The sequence below is a fragment of the Eutrigla gurnardus genome, assembly GCF_963514095.1.
Source record: "Eutrigla gurnardus genome assembly, chromosome: 13".
NCBI classification, from domain to species: Eukaryota; Metazoa; Chordata; class Actinopteri; order Perciformes; family Triglidae; genus Eutrigla; species Eutrigla gurnardus.
The window spans coordinates 10,540,804-10,555,774 of record NC_139936.1 but is presented as its reverse complement, the minus strand read 5'-3'; the positions used below and the strand labels follow the sequence as shown (position 1 = coordinate 10,555,774).

Genomic DNA, 14,971 nt, shown 5'->3' with positions numbered 1-14,971 from the left:
TAGACAGAGAGAAAAAGATGAAGTGGGAGAAAAATATGAGGAAAAATGGACGGCAATGTAAAAGAATGGAGAGTTGATCATCTTATTTAGCCATGACGACTACAGAGAGGAGGAAGGATACATCTAGTCGAGAAAGATGAGCAGAGGAATGTCAATGCATCAAGAGAGCCACCGTGTACTCAGTGGTTGTGCATGTGTGTGTGTGTGTGTGTGTGAGTGTGTGTTAACTGTGTACAGCGTGTGTTAGAGTTAGATAAATGGGCAAATGAAGGGAGGATGGCAGCAGGAGGAGGGCTTCCAGGCTCCGAATGATGGAACGACCTCAGAAAATGAGATGTCTTTGGTCTCTATGGCAGCTAACGAGACTGTGCTGTGCATTCACATCAGAGGGTGCACACACACACAGAAGCAGGAACATGGAAGAAGGGGGCAAGGGAAGAGGACGGGGTGTAAGGCTAAATGATGTTAGCCCCGGTTTCCATGGTGCTGATTGCAGTGCAAGTCTGCTTCATGGGGAAACAGAAAGCGAGGAGGGCAGGGAAGCAGAGTGCAAGGAGAGTCCAATGACCAAGAAGATGGCTCTGTTGCTTTTTTTTTATAAACATGACATCCATACTCAGATGACGTTTGGTGCAGCTTTGCCTTACTGCAAGATGTTGATTCACAGATGAGGTTTGAAGTATAAACAAACTAGTGGTGTCGTCTGTTGGTTGTATGCCTCCGCCAACCAGTCATTTACTCAAAGTTCTCATGAGATTTCATGAAAATGGGTTGGGCATGAGGTCACAGTGACCTTGACCTTTGAGCACCAAAATCGTAATACATCCTTGATTCCAGGTGGACGTTTGTGCTAAATTTGAAGAAATACCCTCCAGACAGACGTTGCATTTACGTATACATTTAGAGGGGGGGGGGGGGTTTGAAGTGAGTCATGCTATGCAGAGACATTGTGTTCCAGAGAATCCACCGCACCGGTGACCCTCCGCCTATGGCTGTTGCCAGTGCAGTTAAATGAACAAGTTGGTTTGCATGACTATAGAGATGTTTGAACATAATACGTGCCTTAGATTTAAAATGCTACCATAGATAAAGACTTATCTCTGCTGGCAAAACAAACTCACAGCCTGCCGGTTTTAGTGTTGGGTAAAAGGCTTCATGTTGCACGCAAGTGACTCACCAGCTTTCAGTTACAGTCAGAACACGGACGTCCAATAGAGAATACTGGAGCTATAAGAGTTCAATCAGATTGTAGGAAGAGGCATGACATGCTTCAACTGCCTCACAAAAGAATAATGGGCCTGTCCGCTGCTCTCAGAGTAGGGCAATTTTGTATCCGGAAGACTTCAGAGATTTGGTCTAAAGTATACTGGAGGTTTTAATCATGCAGCTCCCTGTCTCTATTTTCAGAGCTTTTGCCAAATTAGTTCCTAATCAGTGGAGGTTATTTAAGAGAATGTGAACCTCTGTACCTGGTGTCAAGAAGTAATTCCTCTAATGAAGTTTGTTGCTTTAAACCCTGGTGCTCCAGTATACTTTGGACCGAATCTCTGAAGCCTCTCCCGATCCAATTACATGGTCTTGGGAAAGCCTGAGGAGGGTACCATGTTGCTGAAACTGTTTATTAGTTTGTGTCCACCATGTTTGAAGCCCGCATTCTGAACAGCATTGAAAATCCGAGCGTAAACACAGAAACAGTTGCCGACACAGTTTCCACAATTAAGCAAAAAGTAGCATAAAACCCTGCTACATACTGCTAATTTATTTTAATGATAAGTTGAGTTTTTCAGATGTGGGAAAACCCAAGTACGTAAAACAGAAAATACTGTTTTTGCCACTTTATCTTCCCATTTTACCGACTTAATTCCCTTCCTCATAAACATAAACAGAACTAGTAAGCAGCCCAGCTCCATTTCCTCTGAGTCAGGTCATCAGAGGACACTGAATCCTCGTCGTGTTAATTAAAACAAAATGAAATCATGTTAATTAATTATTCATTATACAGCCTACAGATTTAACAGGGGGAGTTGTGTAGTGTATTGTAAATATAATGCATTTTGTAACCTCTCAATTATTGTTTTTTTATAACCTGCATTAAACTTACACAATATAAATATTAAACAAATAGTTATGCACATTAACCCCTCCTAGTGCTGAACAACAACTCTATAGCTATATGCCACGTTTCTTTTAGTTTTGCTCAAGGTCTAGAGTGTCGGCAATCATCTAGTGGTTGAGCTGAAAATTGCAACCAACTGAAACTTCTCCCTTGTGCAAAGTGTGTAGGATAACTACAGGGTTGACACACAAATATGACTAGCTAGGCCGACAAAGCCTGATCCAAATAGAGTATTGCAGGGATGACGTCTTTTTGGAGGTCAAAATAAGATGCACTTGAAGAGGGGTAATCAATTGTTAAAATCTCTTAAGCTTATTTCAGGCATGTAACCAAAAACCCATTCAATGAAACCCATCGACTTCGAGACGAGGGGAGTGTTTTACCCATTTCTGGGTTTTAGGACTCATTCCTGCACCACTCCATATCATCTACAAACTCATCAGTGGTCAATGAACAAACACGTTGAACCAACGCAAACGCATGTGTAGTGCCAGTGTAAGTTGAGATCTAAGACAGTCTAAAAATAGTTTGAACAAAGACTCAAAGGGCAGATATGATGCCATGATTCTTTATGAAGAAGCCTATATCAAGTTATATGTTACTAATGCTTAGTGCAATGTCACCAATCCAGTGCTTTGACTTCTCTGCCGGTATCAACACTTGTTCTTTGTATTTGGCTTACAGACAGACTCCGACAGAGGAGGGGGGTCTCCTAAATCTTTTAAACGGCATATTAATGTTTCATGATGAGGGAAGATCATCTAACATTGCGATATTCTGAGGAAAAAATCAAAATGCCCTGATTACGAAATTCAAGTGGTTCATTTCTTTGCACTCTGAATGAAAATACGGCATAAAAAATAGATGAAGAAGGAGAGAGCGAGAAACATTCCAGTTAGTTGGAGTTGATGTTTGGAATGAAAAGTGTATGTTCAATTGAATTTGAAGAAGCACTGCCATTTTTAGTGTGACTTTCTTTTCTTTAATGTGTGTACTCATCAATATGACAAAGTCAGATTTGGTTATTCTCATCACGCTCATGCAGTCAAGTGTTTCACACCCCTTAAGGCTTTTGCTTCATGCTGACTTTAGCACTATGCCACATCATGACTGTGAATCACAACGAGTTCCACTGTGTCAGAAGAGATCAATTGACAAGACGACACATCTTCTAAATTTACTTTCAGTCACTCTGATCCACTGAAACTTTAATTAAGAACTTAACATGGAACATTGTATCACCATTTTTATACACATCCCATTATTCATTAGCAGCCCTCACAATTAATCTTCAAGGCTACTGAAGCATTTTTTACATAATAGTTTGCGTCACATTTCTACAAGTAAATGTGTTTTTGAGGAAACCAAGTGATACAGAGAGGTTGATAAGATAATATACCTGGATGAAATAAATAGAAAAGGCTAACGGCTCACACGCCTCCTAACACGATTTAAGAATTGGAGGGATGGTATCTGAGACATTTGTACTTCGACTCATCTACACTGTATGCAGGTATAATAGGAATGTATCACATAAATAAGATAGGTCATCCATGTGCATACTTTGATTGGAATTATTATTTAGTGCATTGAATATTACTAAAACAAAACTGTTCCACATGTTTATGGGGATGCCCACATCACACTTTAAGACAAAGCATAGAAACATCTAAATAACAAGTAGTTGTAGATGCTGACAGGGTCGATCAAGAATGTGATTTGCTGTTTGCACATCTTCCCTCTCTCTTTTTTTTTTTTTTACACCTGTGAGTGTGTGCAGGAATACGGCAGTATGCCCTGTGTGTCAAGACTAAGCGGAGATGAAAAATCAGCTGAGACAACTATTGAGTTCCCTCCCTCCTGTGGCCTCCTCCTGTTCTGCTTTCCCTCACCCCCCACCTTTCCATAGACTGTTATCCAATTAGGTGATCTCATTGCTTTAATCGATACAGACACGAACGGGCACACACTGACATGCATAAAGACAAGCACACACAACTCCACCCATTCCCTAAGTAATGTCGAGGCCTGTTACTATGGAGATCCAGGGGATAGGGTTTAGGTAGTGAAATGTGAATATAAGTGACAGGAGCAGATCCACAATTAAGTACCATGCAGGAGGAAGAAAGGGAGGGAGGAAGCGCGATGATATCCAAGCCCCTTTACACACTCCTGAGACAGTTTTGTAGACACACTTGGCCCTCCAGGCAGAGAGCTTGGTGCATTCATTTGGCAGAGGCATTTAAATAGACAATTATCTTTAAAATCATTGGTATGGCTTTATTGTAATATCTGCATTGTTAGAGAAATGGCTATTGTGATGTGAAATATTAGAATGACTCACTTTTCACTACTCATTTTTTTTTCTTTAGAGAATGGAAGGCAGTAGCACTGTAGTGCTGCAGAAATGTAGGCTAGCTGGACAAAGATATTTGGACTGACGAGCATCCCTTTGAATCCTCTTTGAAGTGCCCTCAATTCCAAATGAGAAATAAAGCTCTAAATAATTATCATGTAGGTACTCATTTCTTTCTCTGTGCTACATTACCCATGTATCATATATTGGACTGTGCCTGATGGCGAACTGTCCTTTTGTATAAGGATCATGCAAATATTGAGTAAATATGTGAGTAAAAAGAGGAACAGGTCATTCAATTTCCTGAGGTTCATAGAATTTGAGAGGATCAGATTTGTGTAGTGAATCCTGCACCTCAAATGTGAGAGAACAATAACATTACACAAACCCACAACTAAATATAATGTTAAAAAGGGATCTGGAATCACAATTTAACATTGTGAAAATACAGAAAATACAGGTGGGTGGAGTGGCGAGGTGCTTGATAAACAAAAAAAAGTTCATTAAATGTGAATTCCATGTTAGATAAGATGCAAATCACTAAAGGCTTGAGTTACACTACTTTGATGCTGCATTAGGCCTCATTTATCTCTATATCTAACTTTAACACCCTGCACTCTGAGCTGGACCTGCCGCTCTCTCTACCTCTCATACCCACAACAGTTGAGGGGGGCTTGGTGTTGGGCACTGCTCACTTTAAAAAGCTACATTTTCTTTGGATGCAGGTTAATACATTATTTAGTTTTTCTGTGTAGCATTATTTCATTATGATTTCTTTTCAAGTTTGATGATCTGAGTCATCCAACCACTGAAATGCACCTCAGCTCAGCTATGAAATAGAAGTGTCTAGGAGACCGTTCTCAAGTGCAAATGGCATAATGAGTGTCTATATAAATCTGGTGCTAATGCATGAAGATTGCCAGCACAGACTGAATCAGGCAGGCAAGGCACAAATTACCTTCTTCACACTTTATGTACATACATCTAGCCCTTAGAGACGACATGTGTTTCAGTGTCACGTAAAAAGGTAACTGTGGTATCTACTATATTTTATAATGTAGAACTACTTGTTGGGATTTCTACAAATGCACACAAAGGGCAAAAATGTTTGTGATCTTGTATGATTATTATACCAAAAATTACTGACGTTGCCCCGCGGGTGGGCCAACTTTATGCATTTACTGAAAAGAGTACGGATACTGAAATCTATTAAATTGGTTGTAACCATGTGTGTTTCATTTCTGTATAAAAGGGCACCGAGCAAAGCATCTGGAACCTACATGAGAGACAGAGACCAAGACAATTGATTTGCCAGCCAGGTTAGCAGTCAGTGAGACAAATCCACAGATAGACGGGCAGATAGAGAGACAGGCAATCCATTCACCAGGCAGCGAACTACACAACCAGAAGGGCAAACAGAAAGACTGGCAGGAAGACGGGCAGGGAAATGAGTCAGCCTGTCTGTTCAGTACCAGGAAGACAGGGAGACGGGGAAGTGTTCATTGTACCTCCCACAGTCAACAGGTTGAAGGTCTTGGGGGCTGCAGGAGTTTAATCAATCAGGGGTGAAAGAAGGAAAAATGGGAAGCGAGGTCTGTTTATCATTTAAATCTAGCTCGTTCAAGTGGCAAGAAAAAAGTATTCTGTCCTTAATAAACCCTGTTCTGCCAACAGATACTGTATGCTCTTGAGCAACTAACAGGTTCTCCTCAAGAGCTTTCTATGGCAGCCATCAGTACTAGACTGTGGTGTGCCTGTCAGCTCCAAGTCATAACTGTGTCTAAATATATGACTGTGATGGAAAAGAATGTACAGCTGAGGAGAAAAAAAAATGTGCTAAACTGAAAAGGTTAAAAACAATAAAGTTACAGAGTAATCCTGGCTTAAAATGTAAGAAAGGCTAACGATGTAAGGATGGAAAACGACATGCTGCAGGATTCAGGAACATGCTGTTGGCTCAGGCTGCTCAGTCGAGGAGCAATTGTTCAAATGCTGCCTCCTGCTGTGCTGTCGCGTCACCCTTTACTCACCGTCTGTATTTCACACAACACTGATATCCTATATAAAACACTTGAAACGCAAGCTGCTCACTGACCTCGAAATAAAGGAGAAAGAAACAAACACAGGCGCAGAGAGCTCAGGTAATAGAACCCGAATCAGGGTGGCACTTCAAAGAGTTATAGCCTCGCGACCAAAAACATGGCAGAGCTATTATATCAAAGCAATAGTCTTAACAAGGCTCGTAGAGGTACACAAGCACACATACATTACATCCATGCAGGCCCTCTCAGCCAGTCACTGAAATAGAGATACACTTACATATTGGCCACCATTGTCTGCTACAGGCATGCAGCCTGATGACTGAAATGCAAATATGCATTCGCTCTCTCCTTCACTCTCTCAGCAAAAGCTATTGTAGTGTGTGTGTGTGTGTGTGTGTGTGTGTGCACGTATTTGTGTGCGCGTGTTTGTGTGTGTGTGTGTGTGTGTGTGTGTATTTCAGTGTGTGCACGGGTGTTGATAATGGGCCCTTTGTATTTGATTATCAGTTAATTAAATCATTGAAGGGATCCTAAGTTCTGACATTTTTCATGTTGCATATTTAAATCCATCGGTTTTGGTTTATCAGAAGACAATTCTGCAAAGAGGTGAGATTGATGTGTGATTAGCACGTTTCACCAGAATCCTTGCATTAAGTGCTATAGTGTTTAATAGATAACTTTTGAGTTCATTCCCACCATTAAATATGTATTCCAAGCTCTTATTTTATTGGGTTATCTGTATGATTAACTTTAAGATATTCCGTTCTGAAAGAATGAGTGCTCATTGGACTGGATGGACTGCTGCTTCGCAGTGCAAGGTTGAGATTGTGCGTCTTTGAATTCGGCTGTGATAACACTTTTTGAATCAAAGGGTAGTAACTTACAAGTGTAAATAGTTATACGTGGTACAAAAGTTTAGGAGTAGTACTATTTATCACTTATCAGAACTCTTTTATTTTGTTGATAATGGACAGGAAATGCTTGAGATGTCTACAATATGAGTCAAGAACTGATGACATACATTTTGGTGTTGTTTTCCAACAAGTGAGCAGTGCATTTCCCCGCGGCTCATTGTTTTGTTTAATTCCCTTTTTATGCGGAATGAATTAGCTTGATGATTCCAAAAGGCAGCCATCCAGCCATAATGGCTCACCCATGAACATGTATATGTAGGCGATGATCAGTCTATCGTCCTATTTTCATTGTGCCAGCATACTGGCTGCTCCATAACAAACGTGTGCTCATTGTGATATGCGTATCCAATGATCAGTCGTAACTAAGATGATTGTCAGACTAATGAGCTCATTCCTACTTGTCATAATTTTTATTGCATTAATACATCAATTTGGTGGTTACTTTTAAGGTATTTTTTCAAAGTCAATTTCCTACAAAAATGATTTCTTTAGAGTCCACAGAAGTGTGAGTCAACGCTGAACGTTCTAAAGAAAACCATTACCATTACTCACAAAGCATCTAGAAGTAAATATGTTTTTTGTAACGGTTTACATTTTTGAAGGCTTTTGGATGGCTGTCAACCCCCCCACCCCCCCTCAAAAAACAAAAAAAACAAATTAGCCACTCATACGCTGTAGTTGAAAAGACCGTATATGACACATCCTCTGTGTTGTCGGATGACTCATTAGCCGTGCATGCAACGCTAATATGTGTTTTTCCATTTATTGCCACATTTTGTAATTTGCAGTATTTCAGATTCAAAAGAGTTAAGAGATAAAAGCGCCATTGAATGCTGATTGGTCGTCAGATCTACAGTCGTCTATTTGTTGTGTTTGAATATGTGAGAAAAAGTGAGTACTCGCACTGTTCATTAGTGATCAATTGACTTCTTATCCTCTTTGACTATGCACTTTAAATGACTAATAATGCCTTCTGGTGTTGAAGAATAGACCCAATAATAAATGACTCCAACATTCACTTTGATATCCGCACGAGCTTGATTGAATTGAAAAGCCATTTGTTGTGCTGTGCACAGCTGGCCTAATCTCCCGGTTTAAAAAAAAGCAGCAACTTCTCTTCCTCACATTGAAGAATTGACTCCAAACAAGCAGAGTTGGCAAGCTCAGATGTAATAGTAGATATGTGTGGTTTGTGATATCTGCAATACTGAATAGTACTAATTACTTCACAGTGGCATCAAATTAAAGATAACACATTGTAGCACAGACGCTGGATTACACATCTGCTCATTGACTAAGTTGAGCACCCCGTGAGTTAAGCTTCAAGACTGCAAATTATCATCTAAGCTTCTAAATGTGACAATTAGTGTGGCATGACAAGTATTATCTATGCTATATTGTCCCCGCAACATACCGTTGCAACAAAGGTTACCGATAGTAAAGATAGTAAACGGACCAGCCGAGTGAGGGGGAATTAACTCTCCGCAGGATAAAGGCTGTAACTGAATGCATGTCTCCGAGGCAGAATGGGGGTGGCCTGCTGTGACGACGACTATCCTCCAGCCGGGGATTTTATAAGGTGTAACATTTAAGTGTTGATGGCAAGTAAGACTTCTGCTAGCAGCTCAACAGTTGTGTAGAGCACAAATAAAGATATGGTGGGTTTATACTGTAAATCTGGTAAAAAGAAAATTCACATATCTGTTTAATGTATTCATGTTCCTGTTATGAATTAACACGAAAGGAGCACAAGGCACTTGTAGCCATAATTCATGGAAAGTGTATAGACCAAACTGTTGTTCTGCACTTCTAGACATGAGAGTGTTTTGATAGATTAGTCGGATAAGGACATCAAATTAAACATGTAGAGCATTTTCAGGCTCTTAACCTCATAACATTTTGTCCCATGGCGTCCTTTCAAATGTAAGTGTCCACTTAGAATCAAGGATGTTAGTTTTGGTTGTGCATGAGCAGCTTGTCTTCGACAGGCGTGCATGTTCAAATCTAGCTACACCTGGATGAAAATGAGTTGTGTAGACTCCACTAGCCACTATTTTCATGACATAAAATGGCTCTCAACATGAACATGGAGCCAAACAAAATGGGAAGAGGAGATAAATAAAACGCTGCCCCATCCTCAGCTCACTGTGTTATTCAGGTCAATTCAGAGGGCATGCAAGCCATGCATGAAAATCTAGAGAGCATTAAAGACTGGGGCTGACTTTCTGCCAACTTTTTGTTTCTGTTTTAACATGATGAATTTCCTTGTAGCGGTCAACAAAACAAATAGCTACGACTGCGAGAGCCTGTCAGGCACTGTTGCTCCCGGGGCACTAATGTAAACTCCAAGACAACATCGGATTATCATCTTACCTTCCTGCACAGCCTGGAAGGGGTTGTTCCCATCAACGAACTCCACAGAAATGGTTATCTTCTCGGTCTCCAAAATCTCGTTGTTCAAATTGAGATCTGCCACGGCAAGACGAAACACCTCGTCATCCTTCCGTGCCGACTCATCAAAGATGGCACCTATTGAAAAGGAAGGAGGCAGAAAGGAAAAGATGGTATTACTATTATTCAGTATACAAGGACTTCTGGAACAGGAAAAAAAGGATAGAGACAGTTATATGGCAATAGATAAGATTGCAGCCCACCAGAGAACCTAGGGCCAGGCTCCCACATGGGTTAGCTTCACAACAACCTGAATCTAATTATGCCTTATGGAGCATTTATCATGGCAACATTGCCAAACAGCTGACTGAAACAGTGGTTAATTGGGGTAAATTCCATGATACAGTTTACAATATGACAAGGAGTTAATATGTATCTCATTAAAACACATTCCAGTGGATAACAAGATCAAACAGGTACTATACCCTGCAGAGGATGATTTTCACTCATCTAGTTAAAGCAACATATTTACAAGTGACTGATGACCTCCTGAACACAAACATATAATAACAGGAGATGGTGACTTTAACTACGTTGACATGAGAACAACAGTCCCAAACCTCCTTTAAACAACCGACCTCCTTGTAAAAGGTTGAGGGATTGTGGGGGCTGCAAACCGAACTTTGGGAAAATATTTTCTGCCACATTTGGGGGAGCCTCTGTTCTGCTGTGCTCAACACAGAACTAGTACCAGCTACTGGATGTGGGCCCTGTGAATTGGGACCCAGCTTGAGAAAGACAGAGTACGGGGGAGAAATGGGTCAACACTTCTGTTCATTCTAAGGTCAAATTCTGCCCCCGGGCACACCGACTCAGCCAAAATGGTCGATGCACAAAGGGACATGGACAAAGAAAAGACTGGCGCGTGCCAGTGTCTGTAGTGGCAGATAAAGTTCCCACCAGTCAATATTAAATCAGTCATCACAATAAATGTCAACCTGCAGTGCTGCTGAGACAGAAGACTGAGGCGACGAGGCGCATTCACTGGCTGGTAGTGATTTGGTCATCGCTTTGGTCCGTTGCACACAATTAATCAAGTGTTATCTAGTTGTCTTCTCTTCTAGCCTTCATTTCAACCATTTTATCCCCTCAACCCATTGGGCCACTAATTGTCTGTGCTGGTGCAGTGGTGCTTTGCTAACTGTAATTCCCTAACCAGAAAATAAGCACCATACTGGAAAGTGTGCGTTTTTCTTTTACAGACAGAGAGAGAGAGAGAGAGAGAGAGAGAGAGAGAGAGAGAGAGAGAGAGAGAGAGAGAGAGAGAGAGAGAGAGAGACATAGGTTGCGGATTCCATTAATAACAAGGCAGGCTTCATTGGCTCGAGGGCTGCTTTGTACCACTTTCAGAAGAAGTTGTGGTTATTTTGGTCTTGTCAAGTTATATGAGTTATGTATTTTTCTCATACATAGTCTGAATCTCTACAGGGCCGGAACTTGCTTGAAAAATATATGATGCCTTGGTTTGCGCAAAGTGCAAACACTCTAATGGGAATATTGGTATTCTCATTCCTGAGATGAATGTGTAGCTAATGCCCTTTGTATCTTATTATAATGGATTTAAACAGTCGGAAGCAATAACTTTCGGGCTGCATTCATCTTAAAAATTGGAATCCTGTGTCCACACACTTATTTCAAACTGTTGATAAAAGTTCATCTCTAAAAGACAATTAATTTCCTTCACAAATTGGACAAATTTAAAAGCAACCAATGTTTTGAAGGCAGTTAACAATGGTATGCCTCATCATCAAAGGGCCTCATTAAGTATGCATCCTACAATTATTTGATCCATCAGCATTTGCCAACTGTAAATCCCCCCCCCCCCCCCGGCACTGATTGAGCCTTGGTGTTTCAATAATCATGCAGTATAGATGAGGTGAGACAAACAGGCCTGGACAAAGCGATAAAGAGTGGAACACAAAGATTCATTAAGTATTCCATTAGAGATTAATTATGAATGGGTTCCAATCCATTTCATGATAACACTGCTGGGGAAGGCTCTGTACACATTTACAACTAGCTCTGCAACACACGAGGACAATGTTAGGTTGTGTATGTCTAGAGGACAAATGAAGAAGACACTGGTATTATATATATACTGTATAAAACATTGTAATAGCTCCTTTAATCTGGGCTTCCAAAATGGAGTTACCATAGTAACCTTGCTCCTGCTTTCAGATGTTAAACGCTGCATCGTGCTTGACACCACTCTCTATGAGTCTGTCTGTCTTTTCACTCTAAAAATATCCAACCAGCAACTTGTTTGGGTCTCGTGGCCACAACAGTCACTAGAGGCTACCAATATGCAGCACTATTTGCCAAATTAGAGATATCATTCAGTAATTGTCCCTCCTCCTTTCTTCTAGGATCTCTTCGCCACCCTTTATTTCTGTTTCATAGCTGTTGCACCTGAGCAGTGGTTCATCAGTTACCCGTATGTGATTAAAAACTACACCCTAGGCACTGTGAGCAGGGGCACACAGACATGAAAAACTGACAGACATGATGAAATGGATGTTAATCATCACGTGACACCTCAAAGTGTCGATGAAACAGTAATCCAAACAGCTGAATCATTGTGGAAACCTTAACGTAAAGAAGAGAGAGGAGAGAAGAAGTCCTCCGCCTTATTATTTTTGGACATCACTGTTGATTTAAAAACAACCCCCCCCCCGAGAGAATACTTGCTCTTCCTCCTTTCCACTAATGCGATTGTGAACGCAAAGGCAAACGTCACCACATAAATCAACCAGGGAATAAAAGCATTGAATTGAAGCCCCAAGGGCAGACAAACACACACACACACACACACACACACACACACACACACACACACACACACACACAAAGTCACCAACCTATTTCCAAACCATCCCCTCCATGAAAACAGCATCATCAACAAAGCAGTCAATTTGAATGAAAGCAGCATCCATAACTAGAGACTGCAAACCGTTTGGTTGAGAGGTATTGATCAAATGTCACCGCCACTGGTCAAATGTTTAGTATTAACTTCATAGTTTGTCTCTCAGGCTGGATAAATGATGCTGGAGGTAAAATATAAACTAGTTGGGGAGTGTGTTGTCACTGGAAAGCTATTTTTCAACTTAAGCCAGGCTTCAACAACATGATAGCTTCTTTGATGTTTGATGAAACTGTCTTAAACAACAAAATGGGCAAACAATATGAAAGAAACAACAAAAAAAAATGATGAAGAGGAAAAGATCATAATGGGCTGATGGGTCAATATGTGGTCTTCTTATATCAGCTTTATTTCTAGCGTGGTATACTGAGATGAATGTCAAAATCTTCAAGATCAGTGTGAAGCATCATCTGGGAACTATGAGTATTACAATTCAAGGAAATCCATCCAATATGTATTGAGATACTTCACACAACAACAACCCACACATTTGAACCTTATGGTGGAGCTACAGGAAAAGTCAGGAGATAAAAGTCAATGTTTCCCTACAATGTTACAGGAATGGCGGTGCATCATTCCTATGAAACCGTCAGCAGGGCAACACTGCTTTTGAATATGAAGATATTGTATTGTTCTTAAGCTTCAGTCCAGCATGGATCCATTTTTAAAGGGAAATTATTCATATAGCTCAGCCATCCGAGTAACTACATTAAATCAGATAATGACATTCAGGCATTGTTGAATGTACAAACCACGCTTAATTTCCTTATTAAATGAACAAATTAGGACGGCACATCATCCAATGCAGAGTTATTATGTTCCCACACTCTATAAAGACCCCGTAATTAAGCCAGCTCGTTCTCAGGATAACCATTGAGCACAAGTGAGGAAATTGAAAAGAATGATTTCACGTTAACACAGCTAAGGGGGGGGGGGGGGACAAACTCACACACCTGTTGTTGAGGTTGCCGCACTGATGACAGTGATGTGACAGGAACACTGATGGACTGACAATGATAATGTGGAGGAACAGGTTACACACACACACACACACACACACACACACACACACACACACACATGATGTATTGCTGATATGTGACAAGGCTGGACCCAACAATCGCCGTCTCAATGTGATGATGAAAGCAAGGTGGCGGTGGCGCTGAGTGATGATGGCGGTGAATGGGGGAGGTTATCGTCCAGCAGAGTCAAACAGCCACAATCGCATGCACACACACACACACACACACACACACACACACACGCAAGAACACGCAAACAGGCTGTTATTTACAGCAGTAGCGTGAGACCCGGAAGGGGGTGCATTTTGACACTCGGGAGGACAGTGCAGAATTAATGTGTGTGTGTGTGTGTTCGAGAGGACAAATAATGAATGGTTACAGGAGGGCATGGCAAGCCAGTGGTGGATGATAGGGACAGATGTGAAAAGAAAAAAAATATTTATCACATAGGCTTCTGCAAGATTCACTCACACACGATGCCCATGCAATTTGCCAGGTGTAAGGATTAATCCATGTTGTGTGTTTATGTGTAGAAACATAGCAGGTCAGCAGGACCAGGGAATACTGATGCAACCGTAGATATACCCGAGACACTGAATCATCCCGGACAATCTGTGTTCATACAGCACCGAACTGCATTGTAGGTATTAATGTAAAAACAATAGATTTTGTATCTTATGGTCTGTTGGATGTGAGATTCATAGTTACAAACTATTTGAAAACAGTTCTCGAACTTGTGATTGAGAGCATACTTTAATGTTTAAGGTATGTTGCGATGCATGAGACTCTGATATATCGTCATGTGTGACAATGAAGAAATCATCATGGTAATCCCATTCGTACATAACAAAAATGTACCTCTGTCCCTCCTCCCTCACCGCGCAAGTTTCATTATAGGCGTGTAAATTCATTTGCTCAATCTTTAAGCAGGCAAGCAGCCAAGAGAATCTGTAGTCAGAGTTCACTCCGGTCCTTTGCCATGCTGTCACACAAAGCTGTGCCAAGGTCGTCGCTATCTCCGCCACGTCTCTCTCCGTGCTTCGCCTTTTCCCCCGCGCCTAATGTAGACAGAGTTTAGCCTGTTTACCTCCTTTGTAGAGACCGACTCTAGATATCCAGGACATTGCTGCCTCCCACACAAACGAACATA

The 14,971-nt window shown here is 41.1% G+C and overlaps 1 protein-coding gene across 2 annotated transcripts in view; it reads right to left on the bottom strand.

The window, feature by feature from the left end:
* The window catches only part of grid2 (glutamate receptor, ionotropic, delta 2), a 396,313-nt gene that overhangs the window by 320,639 nt on the left and 60,703 nt on the right, over positions 1 to 14,971 (bottom strand). For both annotated transcript variants that reach the window (XM_084025430.1, XM_084025431.1), the window contains exon 2: positions 9,802 to 9,957. In XM_084025430.1, coding sequence (XP_083881556.1) covers positions 9,802 to 9,957 — 156 coding nt within the window. The remainder of the gene's footprint in view (positions 1 to 9,801; positions 9,958 to 14,971) is intronic.